Below are 16,738 nucleotides of genomic sequence, written 5' to 3' on the forward strand. Positions count from 1 at the left end.
CTACTGACGTTGCCACTTCGAAGGCCGCGGCCTGGAGTTAAAGGTGGCCATGATCTAAGTCAATGGTATTATCAAATCCCAAAAAATGTATTTTTATTTGTTTGATAAATAAACAGAATTTGTTTATAAACTTGTTCATTTGTGTTAATATTAGAAACATCTCCATTATTTTAATTTCAGTTTATACATTATTTTATTTCCCTTGATTTGAAAACAAGTATTTTAATAATAGTTATCGTTATTATCGCTTATGAAATAGGTATTCGAAGTATTTTGGTAGCCAAACTTGAATTATTGATTTAAAGGCATTTTGTTCAAGGCTGTTCAAAGAATATAATTTCCCTCCATAAGCAATATTATTTTATAATTTTGCATTCTCGAGGAAAAAATCTATAAACAGATTTGCTTAAGTTCTGAATATGGTGGCAGCTCTAATAAAATATTAAAGCCGGCAGCTTGACCTTTTTTCTTCTGCTCACTAACTTTTATCTTAGTAGATTAAGCTTCAAAGCTTCTGCTTCTGTCATTTTGCCCTCTTCTTGTGGTTTTGTTTTGTGTTTTGTCGTTACATGCAAATTTACCTTGGTAGTGATTGTTTTTTGTCTGATTAGTGATTCGCAATCATCACATCGTTTTGAAATATAACTGTCACTGTCAAGGTTACAGTTATTAGCGTTGTTATTTAATTTTTTATTTTTACAAAATAAACCTCCACTATCACTGTGTTACATAGGCCTAGGCTACATTAATTTATTATTTCATACAACCTAACCTAATTGTTGCAAAACAGTATATGACGCTAGCCTAGAAAAGATTTATACATTTTAAAATGAATAAATTAGTTAATTTATATAGATTGATCGGCACAGTTTCTGTTACTTCGATTTTCCTAAGCCTGACATGTGTTGCTCAAAAAGATGACTTTGTTAAAACTTATTCCAAAGAAGATTTTATGAGTGAAGTCAATAAGAGAAATAACTTCGTCATGTTTTTTGCTCCTTGGTAAGTAGAATTTCCTGCTGTGTTTTGCTTGAATTTATGTAGCCTATTAAAAATATAGGCTAATTGACTGTATTGACTAATTGACTGGGCGAAACATGATATCCGACTTCATCGTATTTTCGAACATAAGTTAAACCATTTTGAATCTGATCGATAACCAAAAGCCAAACTTTTATATCGAATGTAACAATCGATAATTACAATGGATTCAGACTATGTTTTATTTTTTCCAACAAGAGATAGGCCTAGGCCTACTTGGTTTCTCCATCTTTGACCAACAAGGTTGGTGTTGGATGGATTGTGTCTTAGCCTATTTACATTATATAGGTATTGTAGAATATTGTAGGCCTAAAGCATACAATCTGATTGTACATTATTTTCCCTTTCAGATTAATCCCCACTTCTTTATCTTTGTTGCTCTGCATGCTTTCTCTATTAAATGCCACCAACCATCACTTAGTAGAACAGCCTACCAGTCCTTGATTTTATCACTCCAGGAGTCTAGCCAGCATCTAATTTATTGAACACCCAGACTCTTTCCCCCCTACAAAACCTATAGGCCTTACGTTTACATTTTTGCCATAAGTTAACTTATTGTTACTCTGGTACTAGTTTTTGCACTTATTCTGGCTAAATATCACACACCTTTTCAACACAGTAACTAGTAGGTACAATATATGTCACTTTATTACAGTAGTTAGCCCACATGTTTTTCCATCCATATAGCCATGTGCATTCACAAATTTAAGAACAAAGAGAGTTTTCGGATGGAAATATATAACATCGTCTAACACTGTTCAATATATTTATACTTCCATAGGACCTACTGTTATTAAAGTAGTAGGTTTTACATACCTCCGTCATATAGTCCAAGCATTAAGATTCCTCAGTATCTTACATGTTTCGTTGCGAGGCCAACAATTTAAAAGATTGCAACTCGTCAAAAACTCAAAACAAACACGACACGGACATAAAAACGGTACATATACACAAACATTTAGATAGTGCTATCATGATAATACTGATTTAGCAGAAATTTGTACTAACACCTTGCGGAATAAATCAGTACCTATTATTATGATAGCACTATCTAAATATGTGTGTATGGATAAGTTACCGTTTTCATTCTTGTGTCGTGCTTGTTTTGATTTTGAGAAGTTGCAAGCTTTGAAAATGTTACACAACAAAACATGTACAGTACTCTACTGAGCAATTTTAATCGTTGGACTTTTTGACTGAGGTACGTAAAACCTTATATTGTCCTAAGAAAATATTCCAAGGGCCAGAAACATTCATGTTTACTACCGTCCTGTTATTTATTACCTATTAGATTTAGGTTTATATTGATGATGGCTGGTCAAAATCAATAGCCAATGAAATACCTTTTCTTTAGTAGCTAGCTTAAGTTATTTGCTACTGCTAATAATAATAATCTTTTATTGTTGCAAAGCAACTAGAATTGATTCGGTCATACAGTACAGTCAGAGACAGACATACGGTATTCACCATGTACTGTATTAGCAATAAATGGTTAGATACAAAATATTAGTAACAATTCAATACAAATACAATATTATTAATAATACAAATACAAATTATTAGTAATAAATTGCATACAATGATTTTTACAGTGTTATTGAGTTGTCTAGAAAGATGTTATTATTTTCCGTAACTGCACCGACTCTGCTAATCAATATGTAATTTAGGTTACTTATATCATAGACTTTTGTCTATGCCTATATTTATCGAATATTTCCAGGTGTTCACATTGCAAGACATTTTCTCCAGTGTGGGAGGATTTGGCCAAAGATTTAAGTGAGAGTTCCAATATAGCTGTTGCCAAAGTCGATTGTACGATTCATACAGAACTGTGTTCAAATCAAGACATCACTGGATATCCAACGTAAGTTAAGCCCACATCCTTTGTTTTTAATTTTCTGGACAACACATTGCTTTGACTTCTGTGGCTACTCTCATCTACTAGCTATCTATAAATTGCTTATTTTTATATGTAGGATAAGTTGAGTTGGTGAGGATAAGTTGAGGCATTTATCATTATTTTTTACTATCCAACATTTTACTGTATTTATAAACTGGCATAAAAAATATTTTTAAATACTTTGTTTACTCTCGCAGTCTTGAAGGAATATTGTTTATGCACTTCCCTCCAGGGTCCTCTCTTGCAGCTGCGGCATTGACCATTCTGAAGTAAGGGGTCAAAGACTAGGCCTACATGAAAGAGATGGGGTTTTATTATGAGTAGGCCTAAACATTACATGGTTTTATCAATGTACGGTATCCCCCTAAAAATGTTGTATTGTTTGCATTATGATCTAAAGTAGCATATGTGTGTCGCTCGTCTCACGAGACCTAGGCTTATATTTCCTTTGCAAAGCCTATAACTGCATATAACAGGGGTTGAAAATACATTAACAGCGGTTTCATTAAAAAGTAGGTAGTGTAAAATATCCATATGGTCATAACGTAAACAAATCTGGGGAGGAAACTTAAAAGGCCTCTGGGGCAGAGCCCCAAGGGAATTTATCTTGTTTCTCTTTTGATGGCTCATCTACAGACTAAGACCTTTCTTTAGACACCTCTACTAAGTTTCTACACCCATCTGCTCTCTCAAATTTAGGGTTGCCATATGGTAATTTTTAAAAAGAGAAGATTTTAGCTGGCACGCTGGCGGCCCCCACTTCAGTAAGTAAAAATTTACGGGCTAGCAAAATTGTATACCTACATAGCATAAATAAAAATTATAAAACGGAAACGGTATGGGTCATACACATAAACAAATTATGTCACTGGCCCGAAAGTAAACACGGTTTTATTAATATTTAAACTTTAAACGGAACTGTCAAAAAACGTCCAAACCAGTTGTTACGGCTATTAGTAGGCCTATTGACATTCGGGTCAGTGATATCATTTGTTTATGTTTATTAATCCATACCGTTTCTGTTCAATATTCGTGCTACAATGTCAATATTCAAATATGGTACGTGAAGCATAAAATTTCCACCTTGCTTGTCACCTCACTAAAAATAACAAATAAAGTAAACAAAACGCTCTCTGTCTGCTAGACTCAGTTTGGCTCTGGTAGTGAACACGGATACCTTCGGACTTGGACTGGCCGGCAGATGCGAGTAGGCCTTTGAGCAATGAAACTGACGATAAACTAAGGACGTTACTGGCCAAAGTGAAACTAAAGAATAAAAAAAACTTTAATAGAGAGTACAAGAATCACATTTTTCAGTCATTGCATAACAATATTTGTGAACACTAACATTTAATTTATTTCAAAAGTGCCGTGATACAATGTATTGTAATAGAGAGTAAAAAAGAGGAGATTTCTCACTTTTTGTAAAAATCTCCCGTAGCTAAATTTTGAACGTCAAAATCCGGTAATCTCCGGGGATATGGCAACCCTACTCAAATAGTTTTACGCCACAAGAAAAAATCTGTAGCATATTAAATACACGGTGATTGATATAAATGTGCCAGCTGTTTGTTCACTCATCACTAATTCTTCCACTTCCCTGAGCGTAGCGAACGAGCTAACCTGAAGGCAAGTGAACGCAGCAAATGAGCTCCAACGTAAAGGTGAGGAACTTCAACCAGGACGTGCGAACGAGCTCACTTATGAAGTTAAACGGGGCAAAGCCCGCGGGTACAGCTAGTTTACCTGAAGGTTGAAATTCGGTACACCGATTCTTTGGGCATTAAATAGGAAAACTAAGTAGTTTTTATTCTGACCGGGCTTTCGGGCTCCGTCCCAGTGGCTCTGGAGTTTCCCATGTTAACCTTATGATTTTTCATATTTAAAAGGAATTAATGAATCTTAACAGCTGTTTCAATTATAAACAAGTTGGTTCTCTTCTATGATGTTCAATAGCATTAAAGTTACAAGGATTACCAACAGGGTGCAGCATTGTTATTTATTTTTAATTTATGACAACAGCTAATTTGCAACCAAACGGTAAGTGAGCGTAGCGAACGAGCTAACCTGAAGGCAAGTGAGCGCAGCGAACGAGCTCTAACCTAAAGGCCATGTGAACGAGCTCATCTTGAAAATGAACGAGCATTTGACATCAAACCACATTAGGACAGGACGAAGTCTGTCGGACCAGCTAGTAAAGTATAAAATGCTTATTGCAGTTATACTCTAACTCAGCGTTTGCAATGGGGGAGGACACAATTTGACCAAATTTGCTTCTTGAAATTTACGCTTTGTTATAGTATTACACATCTACGATAGCCTCTTAATGTTCTACCACTTCACCTAAACAATAAAGAGAAATAAATTATTAAAAATTCGCGAAATTTCACAAATTATTCATGCAATTAAAAACATAAACATAACTGTAAACAATCCTACTTTGGCAGTTCTCATTGACTATTAGGCCTCGTTCACACGTATCGACTTTTCGCCGTGCATTCCTGAACCGCGCCGTGGACCACACGACTCGCGCCGTGAACAACACGACTTGGGCCGTGCGAAAATGACTTCTTGCCACATTTCTTCAGTCTGTCAAAATGGATAACCAAACAAGTATGCTATTTTTATACTTGCTACATCGTCAAAGCAAAAGGAGGCGTAATAAGCTAAAGTGGGTAGACCCTATGAACGTGCAAAGACCAATAGGAGCACTCGTTCTTCTTTTCTGTTCTTTTCTGTTTCTAAGAAAGAACGAATGTAAATTTTATAATTATTTTTTCGAATGTCAGTTTCCTCATTCGATGAACTGTTAGTACAAGTGCAAGGAGGCTTATTCAAAGAAACAGAACACTTAGGCCTCGGATACGATACGAGTGGCGAGCGGCAACCTTAGCGGCACGGAAGCGGTGGTGGTGGCTACGATACAAGCGGCACATTTATAACGCTCACCAAATTTCCCCTGTTTTATGAGTCAGTTTGAGAAAAACCTCGGACATCGGGTCTCATTTAGTTGCGTGTAAATTTGTTGAGGGTGACCACGATGTGGCGAGCGGCGGTGAGCGGCACCGCTCAGTGCCGGTCATGGTTCCAAGTCAAAAACAATTTTCGCGAAAACGCCGCTCGCCGCTCAGGTGAATCATGCTTCAGTTAGGCCTAAAATGACAAAGAAACAGCAGCAAACATGCGATACGGCTCGATACGTGAGGTGCGGTCCAGGGAATTTTTATGGAATGACCAGCACGGAAGTTTTAAGACACTTCAGTCACCATAAAAGTATGGAACAAAGTTAGGGTTAAGGTTTTTCTAAAAACTAAGTTTTTCTTTAAAGACAAACAATTGTCAGATAGCAACAATAGTTGCAATACGTCTTGCAGGTAAGCATAGTTTACCATTTTCGACTAAACTGACTCTTAAAACTGGGGAAATATCATGAGCGTTATAAAAGTGCCGCTTGTATCGTAGCCACCACCGCCGCTTACGTGCCGCTCAGGTTGCCGCTCGCCGCTCGTATCGTACCCGAGGCCCTACTCTCAGGTTTTGCGCTAAAAGGTGTATTTTATGTATCATACAAATTATGTAAGCTGACTTCATTTCCAAATAAATCTGGTTAATCTTTACAAACGAGCTTTGTGGCCCATCTTAAGGCATGACTTCACTGTTTAAAAACTAATGTTTTATATTATTTTACAATTTTATTACAAAAGTGGAATATTCCGCCTTTTTTGATGGATGTACTACACGTCTCGAATCCAGGAAGACACTGAAATAAACCATGTCTGCGCATGCGCTAGACTGAGTCGGGACGGCCCCACGTCGACCTGTGTGAACGCATCCATAAGAGACCATTGTGTTCAAGAGGTCGAGTACGGCGCGACGCCACGTCGTCGCTTGAAGAAGGTCGTGATGTCCACGGCCGCCGTGGACGGCGCGGTGCCGTGGTCGATACGTGTGAACAGTTGCATTTACAGCAATGCTATTGAATAAACACGACGTCGTGCCGTACACGGCGCACGGCAGAAAGTCGATACGTGTGAACGAGGCCTTACAGTAGCCTGCTTTGTTCAAATTAGCTGTTTTCATAAATGCAAAAGTAATAGTGCTGCACCCTGTTGGTAAATCTTATAACTTTTTAATACGTTTAATACATATCATAGAACAAACTTTTTTAGTTGAAACAGCTGACTAAATTTTTTTAATTCCTTTAAATATGAATACTAATAAGGTTAACATGGGGAACTACAGACAAGGCCACACTAAAAAAACAGGCCGTAATGCTCGTCAAGCATGACGTCACGATAGAAGACGGCAATGACGTATTATTTACCAAAAAAAGATTAAAACAAGCAGCTGTTCACAAATGGCAAACACTACGTCATAGCCGTCTTCTATTGTGACGTCGTGCTTAACGTGCATTACGGCCGGTTTTTTAGTGTGGCCTTGCTACAGAGCTACTGGGGTGGAGCCCTAAAGAATTTTTGATATAAGAATATGCCTATATGTTAATCGGGAATATGAGCTATCATCATGCCAAATTTCAGCTTAATCCGTCCAGTAGTTAATGTGTGATTGAACTTAAAACAAACAAACAAACAAACAAACACACACACAAACTTTCACATTTATAATATCAAAAAATGTTTATTGTAACTGCCTTGGATTTTTTACTTTAAAATTTTGGTCAAGTTGAAAAAATAATTTTTGTCGCCATTTTTCCAATATGGCCGCCAACTTTGATTTTCTTATGGAAGACCTTATATTTTATGCAGTTTTTAGAAAGTAAATGCCATTTTTAAACGTTTTTATTCTTGGAATTTTTCTCTCTAAAGTTACTCATTAGGAGTTACAGCGTGTTAAAACTAAGGAAAAATGCCTTGCAGTGTACATTCTGTGCAATGTAGCTCCTAAATTATTAAGTTTAGAGAGAAAATTTTAAGAGTACCGGTAAATAAGTCTTAAAATTGCATCTACATTCTAAAATACATAGTTTTCTTAATTTAAAATGTTCTGTCATTTTGGGAAATGGTGGCCATTTTTGAAATATTAAAATCAATATTTTTATGGTCTTCAAGATCATATTTTTAGAAGAGACGTAACCGGTATATTGACAATGATGAATATTGAGATGCCATCTTTTTTTCTTTTTACTTACCTTTGTACAGAGATTTTCAAATAGCCAGGCTGATAAAAGCCGTGCCCAGTTATGTTTCCATAATAAAAATTTCTTTATTGTCCATTCTCTTTAATAGCTACAATAGTATCATGAGAACATAAAGTAGGCCTACTTGTTATATCCTATCATCCAAAAATTCCTTCGGTGAGTAAGTTAGACGGGTCTTTCCACTCCTTAAGCATTCATTAGGTAAAGCTAAAAAAAGACGGCCATTATCAAATTTTAACCAGCCTAAAGTTGTTCTCTTTTATCCAGGATTTCAATATTCCCAAATATCCCAAAATGTGAATTTTTTCACAGATTAAAATTGTATAAAACTGGAGCAGTTGAGGGGAAGAAGTTCAGAGGCAGTAGAGACGTTCCGACCCTGAAGAGGTTTATAAATGAAGAACTTGGTGACGAAGCTGATGTAAGTTGCCTACGTTGATTAGATATTTGTAGCGTTTTATCTTATAAAACATATACATCTATACATCTTATAATAAGGAACATGAACTTTTGTGAGAAAAAAATGTTAAAAAATGTTTTGTTTTGTTACTTTGAAAAACTACATTGTTTAAAAGGTTTTAACTAGAAAAAATAGCTCATATGTATTTGTGTTTATGACATGTACGTCGACCAAATCGATTTACATAAAAAAAACAGCGGATATTCTGCAGTTTGGATTAGACGAGGCTTAAGGATTATTTTCTTATTTCCAATGCCCGTTGCGAAGCACATGCAGAGCAACTAGTTTAATTATAATGAGCAGTTTTTGGTGCTGTACTAGTAAATAGGTGACATTGATATTAATTTATTTTATGTAACCTACATTGTGTAGTTTCTTTCCATTAACCCTTTCAGTGCTATGAAACGATATATCGTTGTTTTAAAAAATCTCTAAGGGATATAGATAGGAAGGTTATTTAAAAAAAATAGCAAAACGGCCATTGGTGACCTGCATGTTCATAGGATACACTAACAACCACTTAGCTAAAAGATTCGCCCAATCCGATGATTTCGAGGTGTATGTCTAAACCAAGGATTATGAACACCTCACTATGCCCCAGTGGTTGTAGTATATCGCTACAAACACACAGGTCACCAATTATTTGCCACACAGGACGGAATTCGAACCCGAGCAGACGAATGCCACTGGCCAAGTGACACACGCCCTAGCCTTCTCGGCTATCTGTGCTTGAAGACTGAGGAGTCAAAAACCGGTATTTAAGCTGTCGCCACCGATTGCGAACAGATAGCGCTACAGATGGTTGTTCAATGCGTTATTAGGTAGCAGCACCAGTTAGTCACGGACTATTTAGATGAAATCTTTTAGTTTAAACACAACAGCGATCATAAATGTGTTCCTGAGACTTTGCTGCAAAACATTAGTTTCCCTAAAATGGCTATATTACGATAACCTCGTCCAACTAAATCAAGGTTAAATTCAATATTACATTGTAAACCATATGTCTTTTGATTTTATGAGATTTTGGTTTCAAATAATGCTATCAGAACATAACAATTTATAGGAAAACCAGAAAAATTACAACAAAAACTAAGTTTTATTTAATGTTTACTACAAATACCGGGATTTATCTTTCTTATATATTTTCTTATTGTGTTATTATTCAAAATTAGCCTAATTAATAAAATAGTGACAACATGACAGTTAAAATTCAACAACAGGTAATGGAATTAAAAGGCAAACAAAAAAGTCTTACAAAATATGAATTATTGGCCTAGCACTGAAAGGGATAATGTGTAGGCTATGCCTATGTATGTAGTATTCAAATAATTTAGGGTTTACAGGGGTTGTATTGTTCAGGACATTTTAGTTGTGTAATTTTAATGATCATTCCAAAACATATTTGTGTAGATTTTGTTATTGTAGGTTTTTATTAATTTTTTATTTGAAAAAGTTAACTGGTTCTACTGTAGAGATATTTAGATGTTGCCGATACGTAAAATGTTTATATATAGGTCTTTTTTAATTCCATCCAGCGAAAATTCTAAAACTTGTTTAATCTGAACCATTACATTCGTGACAAATTTGTAATCCTCAACAACTTTTGTTGCGTTATTTTTAATGTATATTTTGTACCACATGCAATTTATTTAGAAGCAAGTCTCTTTACATCAGTGTTAATTTTTTAAACTGCTAATTAAAAAATACCCCCGCTTCAGCAAACCTGCACACTAAGCAAATTTCAACTTGTCTGATCACATTTTTACTAAAATATTTCTATAAATATGACATATTTATTCCCAATTTAAATAACATTAGATTTAACAAGTGCTTAGACTTGCTGCTACAGGGAAGGTAAAAAGTGGTTTCTTGACAATACGTCAATGTCAATAGTATAGGATGAAATAAATAAATTTAAGTTCTAAAAAGTGGTTTAGGAAGAAATTGCAAAAATTTTAGTTTTTATGGTTAAAAATGGAAAAAACCCATTTTTACCACATAATACCCCCCCGTTTCCATGGTCGGATCATGCTGGTTTGTGAATTTGTTCAAATAAATGTAGAGTAGGTTTACAAGTTCATACAGAATTTCATAAAAATCGTATCATTTTTGCTCGAGTTATCGTGCTAACGGATATAACTTATATATATATATATATATATATATATATGAAATGTATATGAATTTGAACGGATGGTGTTTTTGGCCTCCGGGGGCCTCAAAACAAAAAAAAAAAAAATCGTTCCTGGGTCCAAGTCTTACTATGAGATCTCCGGTAATAGCTTATGCCCTATAGGCCTAAGTAAATTCGCTAAAACATATTATGGAATTGAATTGGGTATTTTGATATTAAAATATATCTAAAACTAATACAAATTTTAATGTCTACTAGCTGCCCAGCACCACCACTGAAGGGGTCACAGTCGGCCCTGTAGAGTTGACGGACGATACATTCCTGGACCACGTATCACAAGGAAACCACTTTGTCAAATTCTTTGCCCCATGGTGCAGCCATTGCCAGGTACAGCAGCCTAAATATTATACTTTTGATTATCTTACCTCCTCAAGGGTAGATAGCAAAAAAGGTAAAAAAAAATTTAAACAGGTTAAAAGCTATCAATCTACCTAATTAATTTTCTCACTGCAAAATCTATTCAAGGCTTTAAGTATGTCTTCAATATAACCGCTTTTTCTGTTCACAAACACGATCACAAATAACGTAGCTAATTATAACTGAAAAAAATAACATCACTGCTGTAACAGAAAAAGGTATGAAAATAATCCATTGTCTCATGTATGACACCATTTTATTTAATGAAATGGCAATTAAGATTCTATTACTACGGTTGAAGTAATACTCTTCAACCCAGCCACAGGTATCCATTTGTATTATGACAATGACATAAGGGGTAGCTGGAAAATGTATAAAGGTATGAGAAGTTTATGAACTGTGTGGTATGTGGGAGAACATACAGACAAGCGTAGGTTCCTAGCCTAACTTATCAGTTCTAAGTATCCTAAAGAGAATAATATAAAGTTCAAAATATAAAGATATTTGTTTTGTAAGCTCTACCCGGTGGTTGTAACGAAAATTAGACATTTTTAACATGTTCTGATTCACTACCAGCTGTCACACTTCTCTGTATGTACAATCACCTGAAAATCAGGCCTGAATGTGTTGGGCCTAAATGTAAAATTTAGAAAAAAACAATTTTTTGAGAAATTTCACACCAAATTCATATCCATGCAAACTTAAGTTCACTTCAGTTGCCCATCCCATTACCAGATCTTGCTAATTTGCCAACTTAATCCAGCCCTATTTCATCAAAATCGATCCAAAGTTACTTCAGTTATCGCTGACACCCATATGTATATGTTATTGTAAATACAAATTTTTAAATATGGCGTAAAAGGCACTGAGGACGTCAAAATGAAAAGTAAATTCGTCCCGGTCTAGGTTGTACTGAACTACTTTCAGTAATAGTTCATTCCCTATATAGGAAATAGCTTAAAACAAAAACACATTGATTAAATGATCAGAGTTTTCCATAAAATTTGTATTTAACAAAGTATCTAACTAGGATATATAACTTTCAGAACCTGGCTCCCACTTGGCATGAACTGGCTGTCAGTGTGAAAGACGGTGTTACTGTCGCCAAGATAGATTGTACACAGAGTCAGAAAGTTTGCTCCATGTTCAACGTCATGTCCTACCCAACACTTCTGTGGATACAGAATGGAGAACAGGTAAGTTCAAATTAAATAGGTTAAATTCCTTTTGTACTGTCAATGATCCATGTTTTAGTCTGTAACCAAGGTTTCAAACCTTAAGGTTTATTTTCAAGCTGTCTACCAACCCGTTAAAAAAAATAACTCCATCCCTGGGGCTGTAAAGAGTTTTGTAATTTTATATCTAGTAATCAGTCATATCAAATCATCCTAACTGCCATGATACTATTGCCCCTTTTTATCTGCAGAGTGCTTCCACTGCCGTTTGTGTTTTTAATAGTCAGTTGTTTACCGTTTCCCCTTAACTTCAATTTTCCAACATTCATTTTGTTTCTCCTCCACAAGAAAGAAGGGAGATCCAGGGGTCCTCTCCCTGGAAATTTTTTTTTCAAAGCCGTTTGATGATTTTCTAAAGCCAGTTTAACGTCTAGACTGTGTTCAATAACCTTTGTTACATTTTTAAGACAAAATGTATGCTTAAATTCACTATTCAGGGTCCAATGGGGAAGGGGGATTGAGCCCCTGTAGCCCTGCTTGGACCCGCTACTGTCTAACACGTTATAATTTTCATTTAACCTGCTCCAGGTCGATGCTTACCAAGGAGAACGGTCTCTTGGAAGTCTGCAAGAATATGTTGCCCAGATGTTGAAGCCCAATGAGCAGAGGAAAACAGAGAAAACCGAAGACACTGCTGATTCTGAAAAATCTGTTGTTGCTCTTACTGAAGGCAATTTCTACTCAAGCATTGAAAATGGTGTAACATTCGTCAAGTTCTTTGCTCCATGGTAAGATATAATTAAATAATTCTTTATACTGAATTATTTTTTGCTTGATTTGGGAACAATTTTAAAATTGCGTGTACTTTTATGCTAAAGGAAACAACATTAGTCTGTTTGAATAATCCTTTAAAGGTTTGTTAGTGATGTTTTGATCGTTCAATCAAATCAAGAAAGTCTTGCAATTATTAAAAAACAAAATTTCAATACTATGTTTGTTGTTTTCTGTAAGGTGCGGGCATTGTAAAAGGCTGGCTCCTACTTGGGAAGAATTGGCAAAGACCTTGTCTAGCGAAGGTAAAGTGAAGATAGCGCATGTCGACTGCACTCTAGAGGAAAACAAAGACCTTTGCAACGATCAAGAGGTAGGCCTATATTGGCAACAAATGATCAATTCCTAGACTTGAGCTATTCTATTGTGATGGTTGAGAAACTTATAAGCCTTTCTGTGAATTTGGCATTTATTATTCCATGAATTGCACCTATCTTAATATTACATTCAAAAATAGATATCAGTGACAGCTGACATTCCTTACGTAATTAGGATGATTGACAATTACATAACAAATAACCAATGGTGACATTGTCATAGGCCTTCTAGTTAGGGTGAATATTTTTATTTAAATGCATTTTTATCATAAATAAATAAAAGTAGTAAAAAGTATCAATACTTCCTGTTCTATAACGCTTGTCACTTCTTCATACACATTTTTTAAAACATTAAATGCTCTGTGTGTTGTAATGTTTTTAGAATTGTCCATAAAACAGTATTGTTTTTCCAGGTTGAGGGATATCCAACACTATTTCTTTACAAAAATGGAGTCAAAGTCTCAGAATACAACGGTTCAAGAGTTTTGGAGGATTTGATAGAGTTTGTTAAACGGCATTCATCATCTCACGACGAACTTTAAACAATCGACAAGATTGTTTATTGTCACAACTTTATATCGTCAGCCACTCAGTTGTGATTTCAATTTTACAGAACTTTTACTGGTTTACTGTAGATTTACACTTTTGTGATCTTCTTAGAAGACTGATTATTCCTAGCGGACGTTTTAGCTTGCACACTTGTGTAAAGACCCCTAGTGATTCGTCTTGCGTTATTGTTCAATCCTAAGAGCACTTTTGTGCATACATTGATGAGATGTACCCAGTAGTATGTGACATTGGGGGGGGGGGAGCTGAAAATATTGGTCAAATTTCACTATTTCCTATATGGATTGCTGAGGGAGAGTATATAATTTACCTCTGTCATGATAGTGAGAAAATAAAATTTAGTCTTTGAGACTATTTTTCCCATCGATTTTTGTTCAACTGGATATGAAAAAGAGATCGATATTTAAAACTAGGAACATTGATTTTTGTTATTTAACATTACAATGATACATTTCTATTTTACTTGAATTTAATGACAAAATTTCTTTATTTAAGTATTTTCAAGCAGATAGTTTAGTCTATCAAAATCAAGACACACCCCATTTATTTTAATGCTGTTATTAAAAGCAAGTACTGTACTAGTATCAATGTTTTCATTTGGGAGTGTATTTAATATGTACAGTTATTGCAAATTTATAGTAAATGCAAGGTTTTCTTTTTTATGAAATATGTATTGCTATTTCACTCACTTTAAATAATGTATATCACATATTGTGCATGCAAAGGTTTTTAGTGACAAATTTATCAAATGCTTTGTAAAGAGAAGGTTCAGGATGATATATACAGGATAGTACCTATATGTTAGCAATAATTTTTAATTTGGTTGTGTTAATACATTAAGGAAGAATGTACTAAGTGATTGTGAAGTTTCAGTGTGCAATGAACCATTGACTTTTAGGTTTTAGATACTAAAGTCGTTATTAGTTTGATTTTGTTTAAACTTGGCGTGCTCGAAAGAAACCAGTAATAATTTACCTTCGCGCACTCTGCTGGGATGGCTCAACACAACTATGAAAAAACTGGTGACAGTTTTAACTTGGGGATGGGATGTCCAGCTCTATCCATAGACAAAGATTAAACCAAGAGGTGCTGTTCTAGAATTTTTTTCTCAAGCAAAAGCTGCCAATTATTTAAGTACACAAAATGTGTAAACAAGCTGTCATGAGATGATTATTTTACCTTCCGTGAAATTTTAAACTATCAGTGGCTAGAAAAACCAATCGCAGCAGCTCACTTCTGAACTGGTAGATATACCCGGATATACAACCCGGTTATTCAAGGTCTATTATTAAAATACTGTAACATAGGCTACAAGTATTTTAAGTGCCATATTGTATTGAAATGCAATGCCATTTGTACTTATTACATTACATTTGTAGCATAGTTAGATTTTGTTGTATGAAGTATGATAATAATAACACCCTGTTTAAAATTTGAACTTATCAAATTAAAGTACTTGACTTCCTTTCGATATTTAATGCAGTAACATGGTAGATATATCATTAACTTATACCCACTGCCAACTAAAACTTTCAAATTGGAAATTTTGTGATTGTGTTATTTTGTTTTGTGTGTTAAGTAGTTAATTAAAATACAGTAATAATACTAGATTGGTGTTTAATTTCAAACCATAAAGTATAATTATTATCCTGGATCAAATAACCCCAACTAAAGATTTTTCATTTTGTTTGTAGATCAGGCAATATTTGAATGTGTTAATCAAAGAGATTAGCACAATTGATTCGCCATGAAATGGTGTCGTGCCAGATGCGACCCCTGCTGCTAGCGACCCAAAAATGTCAACTGGTAGGTCAAGGATGTAACTTTTATGATGTAGTTGGCATACCTCAAAAAGCAAAACATACAGCAAGAATATAAGATCTTATGAAATATTCCTTGAAATAACGAGGAAAAAGTGGAACAAAAAGGAGAAAGGCTTGACTAGAGAAAAATACCCTCGCCGCAGCAAACCTGCAGACTAAAGCAAATTTCCATTCAACTGACTTGATTTTCAATTAAATCTATTTAAAAAACATTAGTTTTAACCAGTAACTAGGTTTGCTGCTACAAGGAAACTAATAAAGTGTGTTTTTTTTGGTAAAATATTAATAGCTTAGTATAAAATAAATAAATTTGACAAGTTTGATCAAAATATATCCATAAACTACAACATTTCACAATATTCTCCATAGGAATAACATGGGGATTTTAAATTTACAGTTTTTTGAGTCTTCTCCGTTACCAATTACCGTACAAAAACACTTTGATATACTAAATTATATATTTCTTAAGCTTTTAAAGGTCTAGAGAGAAATTGGGAAATTTAGTGTTTTGAGGTTTAAAAATGAGAAAACCCCCTGTAAAATGCTGTTCCCATGGTCCGATCATTCATGCTGGTTCACAAACTCATTCAAGTTTATCTTGCCTTACACCTTTAAACTAAATTTTATCAAAATAAGAAAAAAAATACACAAGTTAACACGTTCACGGACGTATGTATATACAGGGTTAGTAAAAGGTCTGGAGACCCTCTGTTAATTTGTTAACAGCCCATACTAGAAAAACTAAACTCGGCACACCTTTATGGCATGTTATGAAGTACTTTTTGGGCACAACCTTGGTATACATCCCCAAAATGGGGGATTTTGGGGGAAACTACAAAATCTCAAATGGTAAGACCCAGCGAGCGACCCCTCATTTCAAAGCTTTGGTAAAATAAAACCAACAACGCAAACTAG

The 16,738-nt window shown here is 34.9% G+C and overlaps 1 protein-coding gene across 1 annotated transcript; it reads left to right on the forward strand.

The window, feature by feature from the left end:
* Window positions 1-523: 523 nt before the first annotated feature.
* Window positions 524-15,588, forward strand: LOC128988903 (thioredoxin domain-containing protein 5 homolog). The gene is made up of 8 exons (XM_054410671.1): window positions 524-1,002; window positions 2,762-2,905; window positions 8,412-8,520; window positions 10,952-11,080; window positions 12,157-12,306; window positions 12,874-13,073; window positions 13,297-13,429; window positions 13,847-15,588. Exons 1-8 carry the CDS (start codon window positions 830-832, stop codon window positions 13,973-13,975), a joined length of 1,167 nt encoding a protein of 388 aa, XP_054266646.1. The 5' UTR covers window positions 524-829; the 3' UTR covers window positions 13,976-15,588.
* Window positions 15,589-16,738: the final 1,150 nt, after the last annotated feature.

This window comes from Macrosteles quadrilineatus, unplaced genomic scaffold (genome assembly GCF_028750875.1).
Source record: "Macrosteles quadrilineatus isolate MER2022 unplaced genomic scaffold, UCM_ALF_1.0 Scaffold_3__2_contigs__length_128488019, whole genome shotgun sequence".
In the NCBI taxonomy this organism is placed as follows: domain Eukaryota; kingdom Metazoa; phylum Arthropoda; class Insecta; order Hemiptera; family Cicadellidae; genus Macrosteles; species Macrosteles quadrilineatus.

Coding starts and splice junctions, on each gene's coding strand:
- LOC128988903 (XM_054410671.1), top strand. CDS start 830: ATGAATAAATTAGTTAATTTATATAGATTGATCGGCACAGTTTCTGTT. Junction 11,081..12,156: donor CATGGTGCAGCCATTGCCAG/GTACAGCAGCCT, acceptor TATAACTTTCAG/AACCTGGCTCCCACTTGGCA. Junction 13,430..13,846: donor ACCTTTGCAACGATCAAGAG/GTAGGCCTATAT, acceptor TTGTTTTTCCAG/GTTGAGGGATATCCAACACT.